The 14,267-nt window shown below is 40.8% G+C and overlaps 1 protein-coding gene across 8 annotated transcripts in view; it reads left to right on the plus strand.

Moving 5' to 3' along the window:
* ATRX (ATRX chromatin remodeler) overlaps positions 1-14,267 on the plus strand; it is an 89,154-nt gene that overhangs the window by 46,179 nt on the left and 28,708 nt on the right. For all 8 annotated transcript variants that reach the window (XM_028714634.2, XM_028714632.2, XM_028714633.2 and 5 more), the window contains 7 exons: positions 2,195-2,297; positions 5,936-6,115; positions 7,181-7,319; positions 7,537-7,646; positions 9,736-9,882; positions 10,095-10,272; positions 13,970-14,107. In XM_028714634.2, coding sequence (XP_028570467.2) covers positions 2,195-2,297; positions 5,936-6,115; positions 7,181-7,319; positions 7,537-7,646; positions 9,736-9,882; positions 10,095-10,272; positions 13,970-14,107 — 995 coding nt within the window. The remainder of the gene's footprint in view (positions 1-2,194; positions 2,298-5,935; positions 6,116-7,180; positions 7,320-7,536; positions 7,647-9,735; positions 9,883-10,094; positions 10,273-13,969; positions 14,108-14,267) is intronic.

Below are 14,267 nucleotides of genomic sequence, written 5' to 3' on the forward strand. Positions count from 1 at the left end.
GTTTGCACTTCCCAAACCAGCATGCCGTTTTTCTGTTTTTAAACATCTACATTTTTAAACATTTTTGATGTAGGCCAGGGGTCTGCATCTTTAAGACAAAAAGAGCCACTTGGACCCGTTTCCGAAGAAAAAAAACCTGGGAGCTGCAAAACTCGTCATTATAAAAATAACTTTTTTGTCACTTTTTTATTATTTCTTTGTTTGACCCCTCAGAACTCCTCCTCCTCATAGAAATAAACGTTAAATTAACAAGTTACCTTTTTTTGTGTGTGTGTTCTTCGCTCCCCTTCAAAACAGTGACCAGCGTACATGCCCCCTTTCAATGCAGTGACCAGCGTACATGCCCCTTACAATGTAGCGGGCGGTCGGGTGGGCGGGAAGGTGACGTCGGGACGGTGCGTGACTAATGCACGCACCGCCCCCATGCGACGTCACAGCCAGTACAGCGCCCGCCACAGTGGTGAGTGTCGGGGTGCACAATGCGCCTCCTCCCCTCTCTAGTATCCGCCCCGGAGCCACAGCAAAGGTGTTCCAGAGCCACATGCGGCTCTGGAGCCGTGGGTTGCTGACTGCTGATGTAGGCCTTCGCTCAGAAAGGTTCCAAAATGCATATAAAATAACATGCCTTTCTGGACAAAATGCAAACAAATATAATGTGTCTTATTGGACTAAATGCAGATTGATATAGGAAAGCTGGATAAAACAGATTAATGAGTGATGAACACGTGTGAAACTGACACAGGAAATCCCCCACTCCACCCCAAAATAGAACAGAACTGGTCCATAGCCCAGGCAATGGTCGATAGGAAATCCCGAAGCCAGTGCATCAAACTTCATGTGAGGCTTAGCTAGTAAACCATCAGAAATGGATCAGACATTGTTTTTATTTGCCTTTATACTACTATTTTACTGTATACTGCAGTTCTACTGTTTTTACTGTCCATATTGCTTATAATGATCCTGCATAATGTTTTTATGTTGTAGATTTTAAAGAGTTTTAAGCAGTTTATCAATTCTAAAAATTTAATATATCTTCAGCTTAAGTTGTAAAACAGACAACCCTTAAATCTCTTCAGACCAATGTTCCTCTACTGCAATACATAATATTAGGTCAACAATTAGTCAACAAGGAGTTCATTAATATGAATACTTTACCACAAGTTTAGCATAGTATGTTCTACCTCTACTGCTGGAGGCAGCATGGATTTGAATACCAAGTGCTGGGTATCACAGGTACTGGCAATTGCAGGTGAATATAAAGTGCTGGTGTTGCAGTTCTGTAGTGCTCGTGCCTGCTGGCTTTCCATTGGAAAAGGGTAAAGGTAAAGGACCCCTGGATGGTTAAGTCCAGTCAAAGGCAACTATGGGGTTACGGCACTCATCTTGCTTTCAGGCCGAGGGAGCTGGTATTTGTCCACAGACATCTTTCTGGGTCATGTGGCCAGCAGGACTAAACCACTTCTGGTGCAGCGGGACACTGATGGAAGCCAGAGCACACAGAAACACTGTTTACCTTCCTGCCACAGTGGTACCTATTTATCTACTTGCACTGCTGTGCTTTTGAACAGCTAGGTTGGCAGGAACTGGGACAGAGCAACAGGAGCTCCCCCTATTTTGCGAATTCAAACTGCTGATCTTCTGATTGACAAGTCCAAGAGGCTCAGTGGTTTACACCACAGTGTCACCCACATCCCTGCGGCTTCCCATTGGTACATCTGGTTAGTCACTGTGAGAACAGAGTGCTAAACTAGATGGGGCTTTGACCTGATCCAGCAGGGCTGTTCTTATATTCTTATACCAAAACAGTTCATTGTGTTATAAACATTATTAAGGGGTCATTAATTTCAAGTTTGTTGCAACTACCAGTTTCTTAATTCCTTAAGCAGGAGTGCATTCCTGGTTATCTGAGTCATTAGTTTTTGAGTAGAGCATAGGAAAAGAGGCCATCATCATAGTGCTTCATTATGAAACATTGGTGCAGGTGAAACCAGAGGCGTTAATTAGTTAATAACAAGTAGCAGAAACAACCGCTACAGTTTGTGTTCAAATTGATGCATGATATATTTAATCTTCTGGCAGAGGATGTGAAAATGACATTTCCACTGTTAAGTTCAGTTTTGGATCTGTTGGTTTAGTAGTAATTGAGCAGAAAATCCATGAACAGAAGATCTGTGAATCCTCTTCAATGTTTCAGATCTGCCAAGAAAGCTGAATTAGAAGAAAATCAGCGAAGTTACAAGCAGAAGAAGAAAAGAAGACGCATAAAAGTCCAGGAGGATTCATCCAGTGAGAACAAGGTATTGCACAGAAATAAGTTCTGTGGCCTTGAGGATTTAGAGTTCACATGTCAAATAGCGCCTCTCCCCACAGTAAAAGGCAAACTCCATTTAAACCTGAAGAATAGAATAGAATAGAATAGAATAGAATAGAATAGATTCTTTATTGTCATTACACAAGTGCAACATTGCACAAGTGCAACGAAATTGGATGCCATCCCTTAAAAACAACAAAAGCAAAACAACAACAACAACAACCAAACAAACCACATTCCAGCCACACCCACACCAACACCCATCAAACTCCCAGGTCACACTATCGAGTTACAGCATTCAAAAAGGCCACAGCTCTTGGATAGAAACTGTTTTTCAGTCTATTTGTCCTTGACTTGATGTTTCTATATCTCCTGCCAGAAGGCAGTAGTGCAAACAGACTGTGTCCCGGGTGAGATGAATCCTGCAGGATGAGAAGAGAGTTTCTAAAAAAAGTTTAGTATGGCAGAGGGATGGGTCAGCTCTTCAAGGTGAGTGAGGGAGTCAGAACTGTCATTCTGTAGGATGCTGTTAAGTCCTTTGCATGATCCTAAGAATCTCTTTGGATCCTGGCCTCTCTTTATTACTCTTGTGAAATAAATTACCATGACTTTATTTATATGCTGCTTTTCCACACACAAAAATAAAAAAGAGTTGCTCAAAGCAGCTTACACCAAGGAGAACAGCAATACATCACAAAATCTAAAACCTCAGGAACACTTTCATATTAACAGGAAGACTAAAATAACAAAACAATGACAGAAGTAGCAGCATAAAAAAGTACTATTTCTTTGCTGTATATGTAACAACATTGAATTTAACCATGTATTTCCTGGCAGTGGCAAAAATGACTGAGCTTCACCCTCAATGTAACAACACCATTCCTCACATTCCCCCTACTGTTTCAGCTTCTTACAAGGCTTTCTTATAATTTTGGTGTTTTCCATGGGTGACAGGCCATCACATGGGTGTTGCTTCGCCACCTATTATCCAAGGAAATAAATGATTATAGAGTTGAGTTCAAGGCTGCTTCCTGCCCTCATTCAGTCCATTCCCTGCCTTCATCTTGGGGTGGACCCATTGTGAGTTTTTCTAAATTGTGTGAGTGTGTTACTGTTTTTAAGCTTTCCTCCACCACTGTGTCTTAGCTTTTTATTCCTTTGAACATATGTTTTTTTAAAGTTCACCTTTATTCTGTGGTTTTTCTCCCTCCCCCTGGCTGAATTTCTCACTATTTTCTCTCACTTTGTTTGAAGCAGCCTAGCTGCTAGCTCAAGGCCTCTTTCTGTCAACCATCCCGGTCATGTCTTGGGCTCTTCACCACACTTGGTAAAACCAATGGTCATACCAGCTCTACGCTGCCAACTCTCAGCACAAGCTCCTTTACGTTCCTCCATCAGTTTGCCTCTCACTATTGGTAGACCTCCATTCAACATCTCAACAAAGGGGTCTCATTTCGGGATGCCAGATGCTAGTCTCTTAAGGTTGGGGGGGGGGTCCATTGCCAGGGTGAGTTTTTAGAACAACTGCATCTGCTTGCCACACCTCAGAAGCCTCAGCTGCCAAACTTCAGTGCAAGGTAGCAAGCAGAAGGGGCTCTGGGCATCAGTGCCCTGTCTACCTAGCCCCCACCCCCTGATTATTGTTTGCCTTTCCTCCTCTTCCACTTCTGGCCCAGACTCTCAGGTAGCTGTGATTGGAATGGCCTCAGTACTGCTGGTGCTATTTTGACCTGACAGCCTAGCATTTGAGTGGCGCCATCTAAAGCATTCCGGACTGCATAGGTGGTGACTTCTATTCTAGCATCCCATTGACCAATAGAAGATACCAGAGCATGTGGTAAACCAGAGCATGAGTGGTGCTGGTTTGAAGGTATAATTCATTTAGTGCCCATCCATTGTTGAAATTCTTCTTGAAAGATGCCTCCCTGTTTTTGTCTCCTGTAGTACACTGCTTTCCATCTTAGGAGTCTTCACAAAGTGCTGCAAGTGGCTTTCTTTGAGCTTCACACTGTTCCTCTAGGAATTCTTTCCTTTAAGGTGCTCTTCCTCATCACCATCACATCAGCTCTTTGTCTGTTTCCAACCTGGGACCCCTGTCTACTGACTGGCGCCTCTGTGTCTTCAAAGACTCTGTGGTTCTCTGAACCGATCCAGCCTTCATTTGCAAGGGGAATTACTGCTTTTCATCACAACCCAGGGCAGTTTTTTGCCTTCTTTCTGTTCAAATCTAAGTCATCCCCTTGATCTTTAGAAGGCATGGCACTCCCTCACTGTCCAGTGGACCTTCAGTTGAGGTGTATATTAACTGCATAAAATATTGTCTCCTTTCATCCACAATCCTTGGGCAAGAAGGTCTCTCGAACTGCAATAACTTGTTGGCTAAAAGCCTGTATTTCTTTTGGCTACAAGTCTTCTAATTTACCTGTGCTTTCAAATATCATAGCCCATTCTACTAGATCAGCTTTGGTTGTGGTGGCCTTTGCGACCAATGCCTTGCTTAAGGACATATGCAAGGCCACGGCATGGGTTACTTCAAAATCTTTTGCCCAGCATTACAAAATGGATAAATTTGCATATGCAGATGCTTCTCTTTGGTGGCGAGTTTTTACAACAGGTATTTCTGCAGATCTAATTCATACATCCGCTGCTGCTCCCCCCCAAACTATTGAGAATATCTCTTTTGGTACATTCCATGTGATGGCTTGCCACCCATAGAAAGTGGACTATTGGTCTCACCTGAATAGTCAATTTCATGGATGTCACACCACCACAACCCCCCACCCCCTTCTATGGGTGGGCTGCAAATCTATGTAGGCTCTTTCCTTTGCCAAGGTCCATTTCTCTTGTCTATTGGTTCAAGTTTGTTTGTGCATGAGTTGACTTCTCTTCTTCCAGTATTCATTTTGTTAATCATCTGCTCTGGCTCTGTGTCATTCTCGTCAGAAAATGGATTGAATGAGGGCAGGAAGCAGCCTTGAACCCTGTTTTCTGCCTTGGACAATAGGTAGTGAGCTACACCCATTCAGGTAAGACAAATGGTTGGATTCAATTGGTAGTATCTAATAGAATATGCTTTGATACGACTGCCATATGGTAGTATTTTTTTGGTGGAGCTTCTGAAAGAATTAAATATGCCCCATGAAGAGTTTATTACTGCAACACGTTGCAATTGCTGTACTCAGAATCAATTGTAGTTTGCCACTGTTGCACGTCTTACTTTCGATTCCCTCCTTTTCGTCCTACACTGCATGGCAAGCCACTTTTGAAACAGGAGGACCTTCAAAAACAGTTTGTGTTGCAACTTTGTGGTATTTAGGGTGCTTCTGAAATACACTAAGGGCATCCTTGTTTGGTAAGTGCTCACACGAATAAGTAAATACAATTGTGACAAACTAGCCATTCAGTTTTGAAAACTTCTTTTCTCATGCACTTTATTCAGCTACGGTTGCCGTGTATTGTATACTACTAATATTTGGCACCATTTAAAATAATAGTAAGTAGCTAGATCCATATTAGTGTCTTTATTTACAAGACTATTCATTGTTTCCTTTTTATTACAACACTCATCAACGTGCATGAAAATATGGTAGACTTTCAACCAGTATTTTCTTCTGATTTTGACAGAGTAATTCTGATGATGATGATAACGATGATTCAAAATCTCCTGGGAAAGGCAGGAAAAAAATACGGAAGATACTTAAAGATGATAAGCTCAGAAGAGAAACTCAAAATGCTCTGAAAGAAGAGGAAGAGAGAAGACGGCGCATTGCGGAAAGGGAACGTGAGAGGGAGAAGCTAAGAGAAGTAAGTTTGCTAATTATATACAAAGGGCATCAGGGATTAGTCTGTTTGTTGTTAGCTTTGGACACTTTGGTGCTGGGGAATCTTAATAATCCTACCAGGTGCTGGTAGTACCTTGAAAGCACTAAGAGGGAATTATAATAGAAAACTTCAGTTTGCAGTAGCATTTCCTGGGAAACGTAAAATGTTACAAACATTTTAAACGTATTCATTTATTATTATTACTCTTACCAACAATCTACTCTTTCAGACACATGCTTATGATATTTTTATTTACCCAAGCCCATTCTAGTTGATATTTTAAACAATAGGTATACCTCCAGGTAGGGCTAGGAAAACCTGTCTGAAACTCTGAACAGCCAGTGCTAGTTAGTGTTAACTATACTGAACTAGATGGCCCAGAAGCAATTGATCTCAAGTAGCTTCCTGTGTTCCTTTGGAGGACAGTTTTCAGCTGTCCTCCAGACCAGATGAATCTTCCCAAATAGCCTCCTTCCCTGTTTTGCTCATGGATGCCTTCTGTCAATGGGGCAACACAAGCTGGATAGTACCCATGTGTGAAAAGTACAATAATGTTCAGAAAACACTTGTTGAATGTATTTAACAACTTTAAGAAAAATTACTCTTGATTATCCAATCCTTTGTAAAAACATGGAACTGTTAAGGTTGTTGGTGTATCTAACTCAGTGTTTTCTACACTGATTGGTAGCAGCTCATTAAGGTTTCAGACAGAAATCTCACCCAGCCCTACGTGGAGTACTGGGGTTGAACACAGCAACATAGACATGCACATCATGCCTCCATTTTCCAACACTGTCCCCACACACATATGAAGCACCAATTTGCAGTTTTCCAATGAAGTCCGTGACTATGATGCAAGCCTCATTTGTTGACTTGGCATGGGATGCTCCCTGTCAAATACAGAGTAATTGTTTCATATCTTGGGATAAATCCATTTTCTTGCAACTGAAAAAGTAAGGCTTCACAATATTTATTCTGGTGTTAGCTCTGAGTAGTTTTGTTGTTTCTGTAACAGCTTGAATTAATTGCACACAAAAATCTTTCCAGGTGATAGAACTAGAAGATACACCAATGAAATGTCCAATTACAACTAAGCTGGTTTTAGATGAAGATGAAGAAACCAAAGAACCTATAGTACAAGTTCATCGTGACATAGTTACAAAGCTGAAGCCACATCAAGTTGATGGTAAGAAACTTTGGCAGGAGCTTTGCCCCCAAAACTCTGGATTTCCATGAGTTTACCTTTTTAACTGGTAGGGTTAGAGAGATGTTGCCGTGTTCTGTGACTGCCATTATAAGCCAAAACAAGAAAAAGTGCTTATTTATTGCTGATTTTTTAAAAAAATAAGTAGTGCAGAGTATTTAAAATTTCTATAAGGATCTTTTGAAAATATTACTTCTAGGTGTACAGTTTATGTGGGATTGCTGTTGTGAATCTGTGAAAAAAACAAGGAAATCTGCAGGCTCTGGATGCATTCTTGCCCACTGTATGGGTCTGGGAAAGACCTTGCAGGTATGTTTCAAGGATTTGTTGGCAGGGATAGAACTTGCTCATTCTAGCTTTGGTTAAAGCTGCAGCATCATGTAAATGTAAAAGTAAAAGCCTTCTCCCGACTATTTGTGTGTGTATTCCCATTGCCTTTTTTAGCCTTATTGTTATAGTTTCCATCTTAAGGCAATAATACAATATCCAGTTTATTTGTAGTCGTTGTAGGGAGAATAGCTTGGTGCAGGGAGGAGAGATTTTATTACATCTTGATACCACTCTTCCTCCAAGGGGCTCAAACACTTTCCCTGAAGGGTGGGTATCCAATTTTATCCTCTGAACAATTGTGTGAGGTAGGTAAGACTGAGAAGACAGGCTAGTCCCCAAATCATCCAGTGAGCTTGATAGTTGATCTGGGAATTTGAACTTTAGCTTCCCCTGTGCTGATCCAACATTTTGTTTATACAGTCACATATTGCATCTGTGTTGCAGTTCATTCCATAGCTGTCAACTTTTCCCTTTTCTTGCGAAGAATCCTATTCGGAATAAGGGAATTTCCCTTAAAAAAAGGGAAATGTTGGCAGCTGTGGTTCATTCCCTCTTCAGTATGGGAATGTATACATACCATGACTTTAAACACACACACACACACACACACACACACACACACACACACACTGTTTGAAATTAGCCAGGTTCATTTTGCACCTGGCTATTGACCACTTGTGATCAAGTGAAGATGCCTGGGCACCATGATGGCACCTGATATCTCCACCATTAGGAGGTGCATGCCTTGGGATTATTGCATCCTGACTGTTTGCACGCACTAATACCACATCCTGTAGAATTCTATATTTTATCTGCACAATCAGAATGAATTTCAAGAACCAGAACACTTTTTCTGTGCAGCCTGAGCAGGGGCAGTCATCATTAAGAAAAGAGGTAGGAATAGGCCAACATATAAGTGGACTGTCCCTGGATCAAGCGACTTTTCTTTAAGTTTTCAAAGTTCTTAACCTAGCTCAAGGTGGTCATCTGAACTAGCCAGATGTTTAACTGAGAATCAATCACAGTCAGTCCATCATTTGAAAAGTAAGACCTTATAGCTGTCTTACCCAAAAATGGCAATTAAACATTCCATTTTGGGACTGTAACCTTAATTTGGCACCTAGCTCATATATCTGAGTTTCTAACACTGTGTGTGCGTGCACACATGATGTTACTTCTTTCAAAAAAGAACAGTGGCAGAAGCATAGTGTAGCTGTGTTGATTACTGGAAGAATGTTCCTTTGTTGTAGTGTTACAGTCATTGAATACCTAGCCCCTAAAACAATAATAAAAAAATAAAAAAGAAAATTGAGAAATAGCTCACAAAATATCATGGGCATGCACATGCCCAACACAGCTTATAGCATGAGCGATGGTTGGCTCCCTATGATGCTTGTGAAATTTTGTTCCTTAAAGTCTCAAAGCAGTAGATGTGCTATGTTAGGGAAATACTGCATTTTTTCAGGTATAACAATGCATTCTGTACTGGGAAAATGCTGTAACCTTGCAGGGGAGAAAACATAATAGGAAAATATCAGGACTGCACCTAATAAATGAGTAAAAGGCTATACATGTGTTGTTCTACAGTCAGAAGTTTGGAAGGCTGCGTGTTTGAGGGGGTATCTTTTGCCTCTCTGGGTAGCATTTCCCCCCCAACCTGAATACAAACAAAGTATACCTTTAAGTGCCAGAGTTTCCTTGGGTTTTCCTACACTAAAGTTGTACATCTTGAAATGGATTAACATGCTACACACAAGCCCCTTTTCACACACAAACATCTGGCAGTTAATTTAACTACCTAGAGAGAGATGATCCACTAAACAGCTATATTGGAAGAAATCAAAATTAGTTGGTTGCATAGCAAATACACGCAGGAAGCTTAATACAAGGAGAAAGGCTTTGATTCACACACAACCCCCTAATAAATAATTAATTATGAAAATCAACTAGTTTTGCCCCATGTTAGTCACCACATTTTAAAAAAAGCATATTTGTAGCTGCTTTTTTCTTTATAAAAATGTGAAGACATATATTAAAGGTGATTTGTTTGACTTTCTCTCTCTTGAAGGTAGTTAGTTTTCTTCATACTATTCTGTTGTGCGACAAGATGGATTTCAGGACAGCTCTTGTTGTTTGTCCGCTGAACACAGCCCTGAATTGGTTGAATGAATTTGAGAAATGGCAAGAAGGCTTAGAAGACGATGAGAAACTTGAGGTATGTATAATTCACCATGGACTTCAGGGTACATTCAGTTTCAATCATGAAAAATTACATAATTAAGAAATGCAAACAATAACATTTGTGTTGAATGTGTGAGAAGTTTATCCATTGAGTATGAGCATTTTCAGTATTTAACATTCTGCAAGTACATTAATGGCATGTTTGGTTGGGGGTGGAAATTCAGGTTTTTTGTCTGTTTTCACAAGGTCTGTGAACTAGCCACAGTGAAACGCCCACAAGAGAGAAGCTATCTGCTCCAAAGATGGCAGGATGAAGGGGGTGTAATGATCATAGGCTATGAGATGTACCGTAACCTTGCACAAGGGAGAAATGTGAAGAGCAGGAAACTCAAGGAAATATTTAACAAAGCACTGGTTGATCCAGGTAAGCCAGAATATTATGCAAATCGTTTTATGTGAACTGGTCATAGTGATCAGATCGCTTTGATGCTTCCTCTGTTGCAGGGGACATTGATGGATAGGTAGTTTCGTCCATTACATATTTGGAAGCAGGTATGTGTAAAGTGGGTCCCTCTAGCAGCTGGAGTTCCACACACAAACACAACTCTGCAGTGTTCTCCAGCTTCCCCAGAGGAATTTCAACCATGCCAGAACAGAAGCATTGAAACCTGCTTCAGACTACACATGAAATGAAATCTCAGAAAAGAGGAGAGGAGGTGGTCTCCCTTCTCCTCTTTTCTACACTCCCGCCCCTTCTGCAATAAAATGCTGGTATTTGGGGGTTCTGGAGAGTGGGGAAAGATGTTTTTTCTTTCTGTCCTCTTAAAACATTCCTGTATAGTTCAGGAAGGGAAGTTTTTTGTACCTCATGGCATGCAACTCCCCAACTCCAGCCTCATCATCCAGGATCATTTACTTTAAGTTGATAGGAGTTGGAAGAAGCCACATATTCCCAGCTTCCTCCCATTCTCCTCCCCTCTTTCTTCTCAATGGATACCTCAATATGTCATATGTCTTGGAAGCACACAATCTTCTTGTCAGATTGTTTTGGGGTTTCGTATTAATTCCTGGAGCAATGGTGATGTGTGAAATGCTGCAGCAATACATTTGGGGTTTCCTATTTTGTCAATCGTTTATATATGATTCGTTGTTTATTTCTGTATTATGATGATGTTTCTGCATAGTATCTTAGATTGAGGATTGAAATCTTTCTCTGTAGTCTATTGTATTCAATCCTTACTTTTTCTGTGACTACAGTATTTTTTGCTCTATAAGACTCACTTTTTCCCTCCTAAAAAGTAAGGGGAAATGTGTGTGCGTCTTATGGAGCGAATGCAGGCTGCGCAGCTATCCCAGAAGCCAGAACAGTAAGAGGGATTGCCGCTTTCACTGTGCAGCGATCCCTCTTGCTGTTCTGGCTTCTGAGATTCAGAATATTTTTTTTTTCTTGTTTTCCCCCTCCAAAAACTAGGTGCATCTTGCGGTCTGGTGCGTCTTATAGAGCGAAAAATATGGTATATTGTTGTTTTTAAAAATTCAAAATTAGAACAAAACATATTATCCAGAAACATATCATCCTTATCCCCCCCCCCATTTTTCCTCCCTCCCACCACCACCCGACACAACCCCCCCCCCGCTTCCCTCAGTTCCAGTCTTTGATTTCTTTAAGAATGCTGTTTTCTGCATGTTACACAGTTGTATAGATCCTCAAACTATTTAGCTGATTATCATCAATAGAAAGGTTTGTGAATGTTTATTCAAAGCCAGCCAAGGAGTCCAGTTCGCTTTATTGTGTCTTCAAATACTTTGTAAAGGGTTCCCATTCATCTTTAAAGTCACAGTTATCCTTGTCCAGTAGCTTATATGTCAATTTTGCCAGTTCTGCATAGTCCATCAATTTTTCTTGCCATGATTCTTTAGTTGGGGTTTCTTCAGTTTTTAATCCTTGTGCTATTAGAACTCTTGCTGCCGTTGTCGCATAAATGAAGATGTTTTCCAGCTTTTTTGGCAGATCTTTCTCTACAGTCCTAGCAAAAATGCTTCAGGTTTTTTTAACAAATGTTAAATGGAATATTTTCTTCAATTCGTTGTATATCATTTCCCAAATTTTTAAAATTACATTAGAATCCCACCACATATGATAAAATGTCCCTTCCTTTTCCTTACACTTTCAACATATATTTGAACTAGTTTTGTACATTTTCCCTAACTGCACTGGTGTCGTGTACCATCTGTACATCATCTTCATGTAATTCTCCTTCAGTAGGGAACAATCTGTAAATTTTAAATCAGTTTTCCATAATTTTCTGCAATCTTCCATCATAATGTTGTGACCTACATCTTGTGCCCATTTAATCATAACTGATTTTACCTCTTCATCTTTTGTCTCCCATTCTAATAATATGCTGTATGCGGCCTTCAGTAATTTCACTTTCCCTTCGGTCACTTCCGTTTGAAACCAAGATCTTGTGTAACTGAATCATTTCTTGCTGTCTTTTTTATGTGTTTCATATAGTTGTCATTAATGTGACCAACTCTGAAAGTGGTCTTTGATCTCATCGTAATCTCTTAATTTGCATTTTCCATCATGGTCTGTGACTACATTGTATCTATATGCATTCCTGTGTACCAAGGGAGTCCCCTGAGTACAGTGGTGCCTCCCAAGACGAAAAGAATCCATTCCGCGAGTCTCTTCGTCTTGCGGTTTTTTAGTCTTGCGAAGCAAGCCCATTAGCGGATTAGCGCTATTAGCGGCTTAGCGGATCAGCTGTTAAGTGGCTTAGCGGATCAGCTGACAAGTGGCTTAGCGATCAGCTGTTAAGCGGCTTAGCGGATCAGCTGCTAAGCGGCTTAGCGGATCAGCTGATAAGCGGCTTAGCGATCAGCTGTTATCGGCTTAGCGGATCAGCTGATAAGCGGCTTAGCGATCAGCTGTTAAACGGCTTAGCGGATCAGCTGTTAAGCGTCTTAGCGGCTTGGGAAAAAGGGGGGGGGGAGGAAAAAATCCCTGCAGGAACTCGCAAGACATTTTCGTCTTGCGAAGCAAGCCCATAGGAAATTCGTTTTGCGAAGCACCTCCAAAACGGAAAACCCTTTCGTCTAGCGGGTTTTCCGTCTTGCGAGGCATTCGTCTTGCGGGGCACCACTGTATGTAGGAATTGTTGCCTTGTTTTCATTTTTGCTTCAATTTCCCCTGTATATTTGTCTACCCTCCCTCCAATACTTGAAAGGCTGCCTTGTTACCTAATGACTGTCCATCTACTAACATGTACCTGTAGGGTAAGGGTAATGTACTGAATAGATCTGCCAGGTGGCATTTTCTTTCAGCTTGGAGAAATGGTTAACTGCAAGACATAGTTTTGTAGAAGGTGTTGCCCATCTTGCTAACTTAACTCGGATATTGCTGAAAATTAATTATGGAGAACGATCATTTTTACAGGATTATATTCAAGATTGACTTTATTTCTAGGTTCCAGTAGATGGTGGTGTAGCCTGGAATTATAAATGCATATTGAGAAATACTGCTAGAGAGAATCTGCATGGTTAATTTCTTGGGACATTTTTCAAGGGAATTGCTACAGAACGCTGTGTTTTGTAATCCGTGGACCAACACATAATGTTCAATAAGCTGTTGGATCAAGTGATGTTGTTTCTTGCATATATCTATTAAAGTTGTGATTATCATGTTTATCTTGCCTTTCTGGCCTATAGGCATTAAAAACTACCAAAGGTAATCCTCTAGTTTTCTATTTGAGAAAATGCCAAGGAAAACCATAGCTAGTATGAAATACCCAGTAATCTTCTACCACGTTCAGGAGGGTCACATTATGCACATTGAAAAGCTGTTGCACATGAGCTTGCAAGATCTTACTTTGAGCACAGAGGTGCCATGGCAGTACAGGGCAGATAGAGAACTTCCCTCTTCCATCTGGACTCTCATGAGTGAATGTTTTGCCACATCAAAAGACTGCACATATGCATCCCTTTTGTAGGTGTAGTTACCTCTGGATCAAAGTAGAAGTGGCAGTTAAGCTGCATGTTTGTAAGAAGCCTGTCAAGTATTTCTTCTTGGTATCGGCAAGATTCAAAGTAGGCTCTCCCCCCGCCCTTTTTTAAACCAGGCCCTGACTTTGTCATATGTGATGAAGGACACATACTGAAAAATGAAGCATCTGCTGTTTCTAAAGCTATGAATTCTATAAGATCCAGGAGGAGGATCATTCTTACAGGAACTCCATTGCAAAACAACCTCATAGAATGTAAGTACAATTTGAGTTGGTTGCTGATGACATGAATGGGTTGGATATCATCCCTCAACACATGATGGAGGTAGGGGAGCAAAGAACTCTGGGAGCCAGGTGCAGTCCCCTCAGTTTTTTCTTTCCTGCCTGAACATCTATTTTATATATGTGATTTCAG

This window comes from Podarcis muralis, chromosome Z (assembly GCF_964188315.1).
Source record: "Podarcis muralis chromosome Z, rPodMur119.hap1.1, whole genome shotgun sequence".
Classification (NCBI taxonomy): Eukaryota; Metazoa; Chordata; class Lepidosauria; order Squamata; family Lacertidae; genus Podarcis; species Podarcis muralis.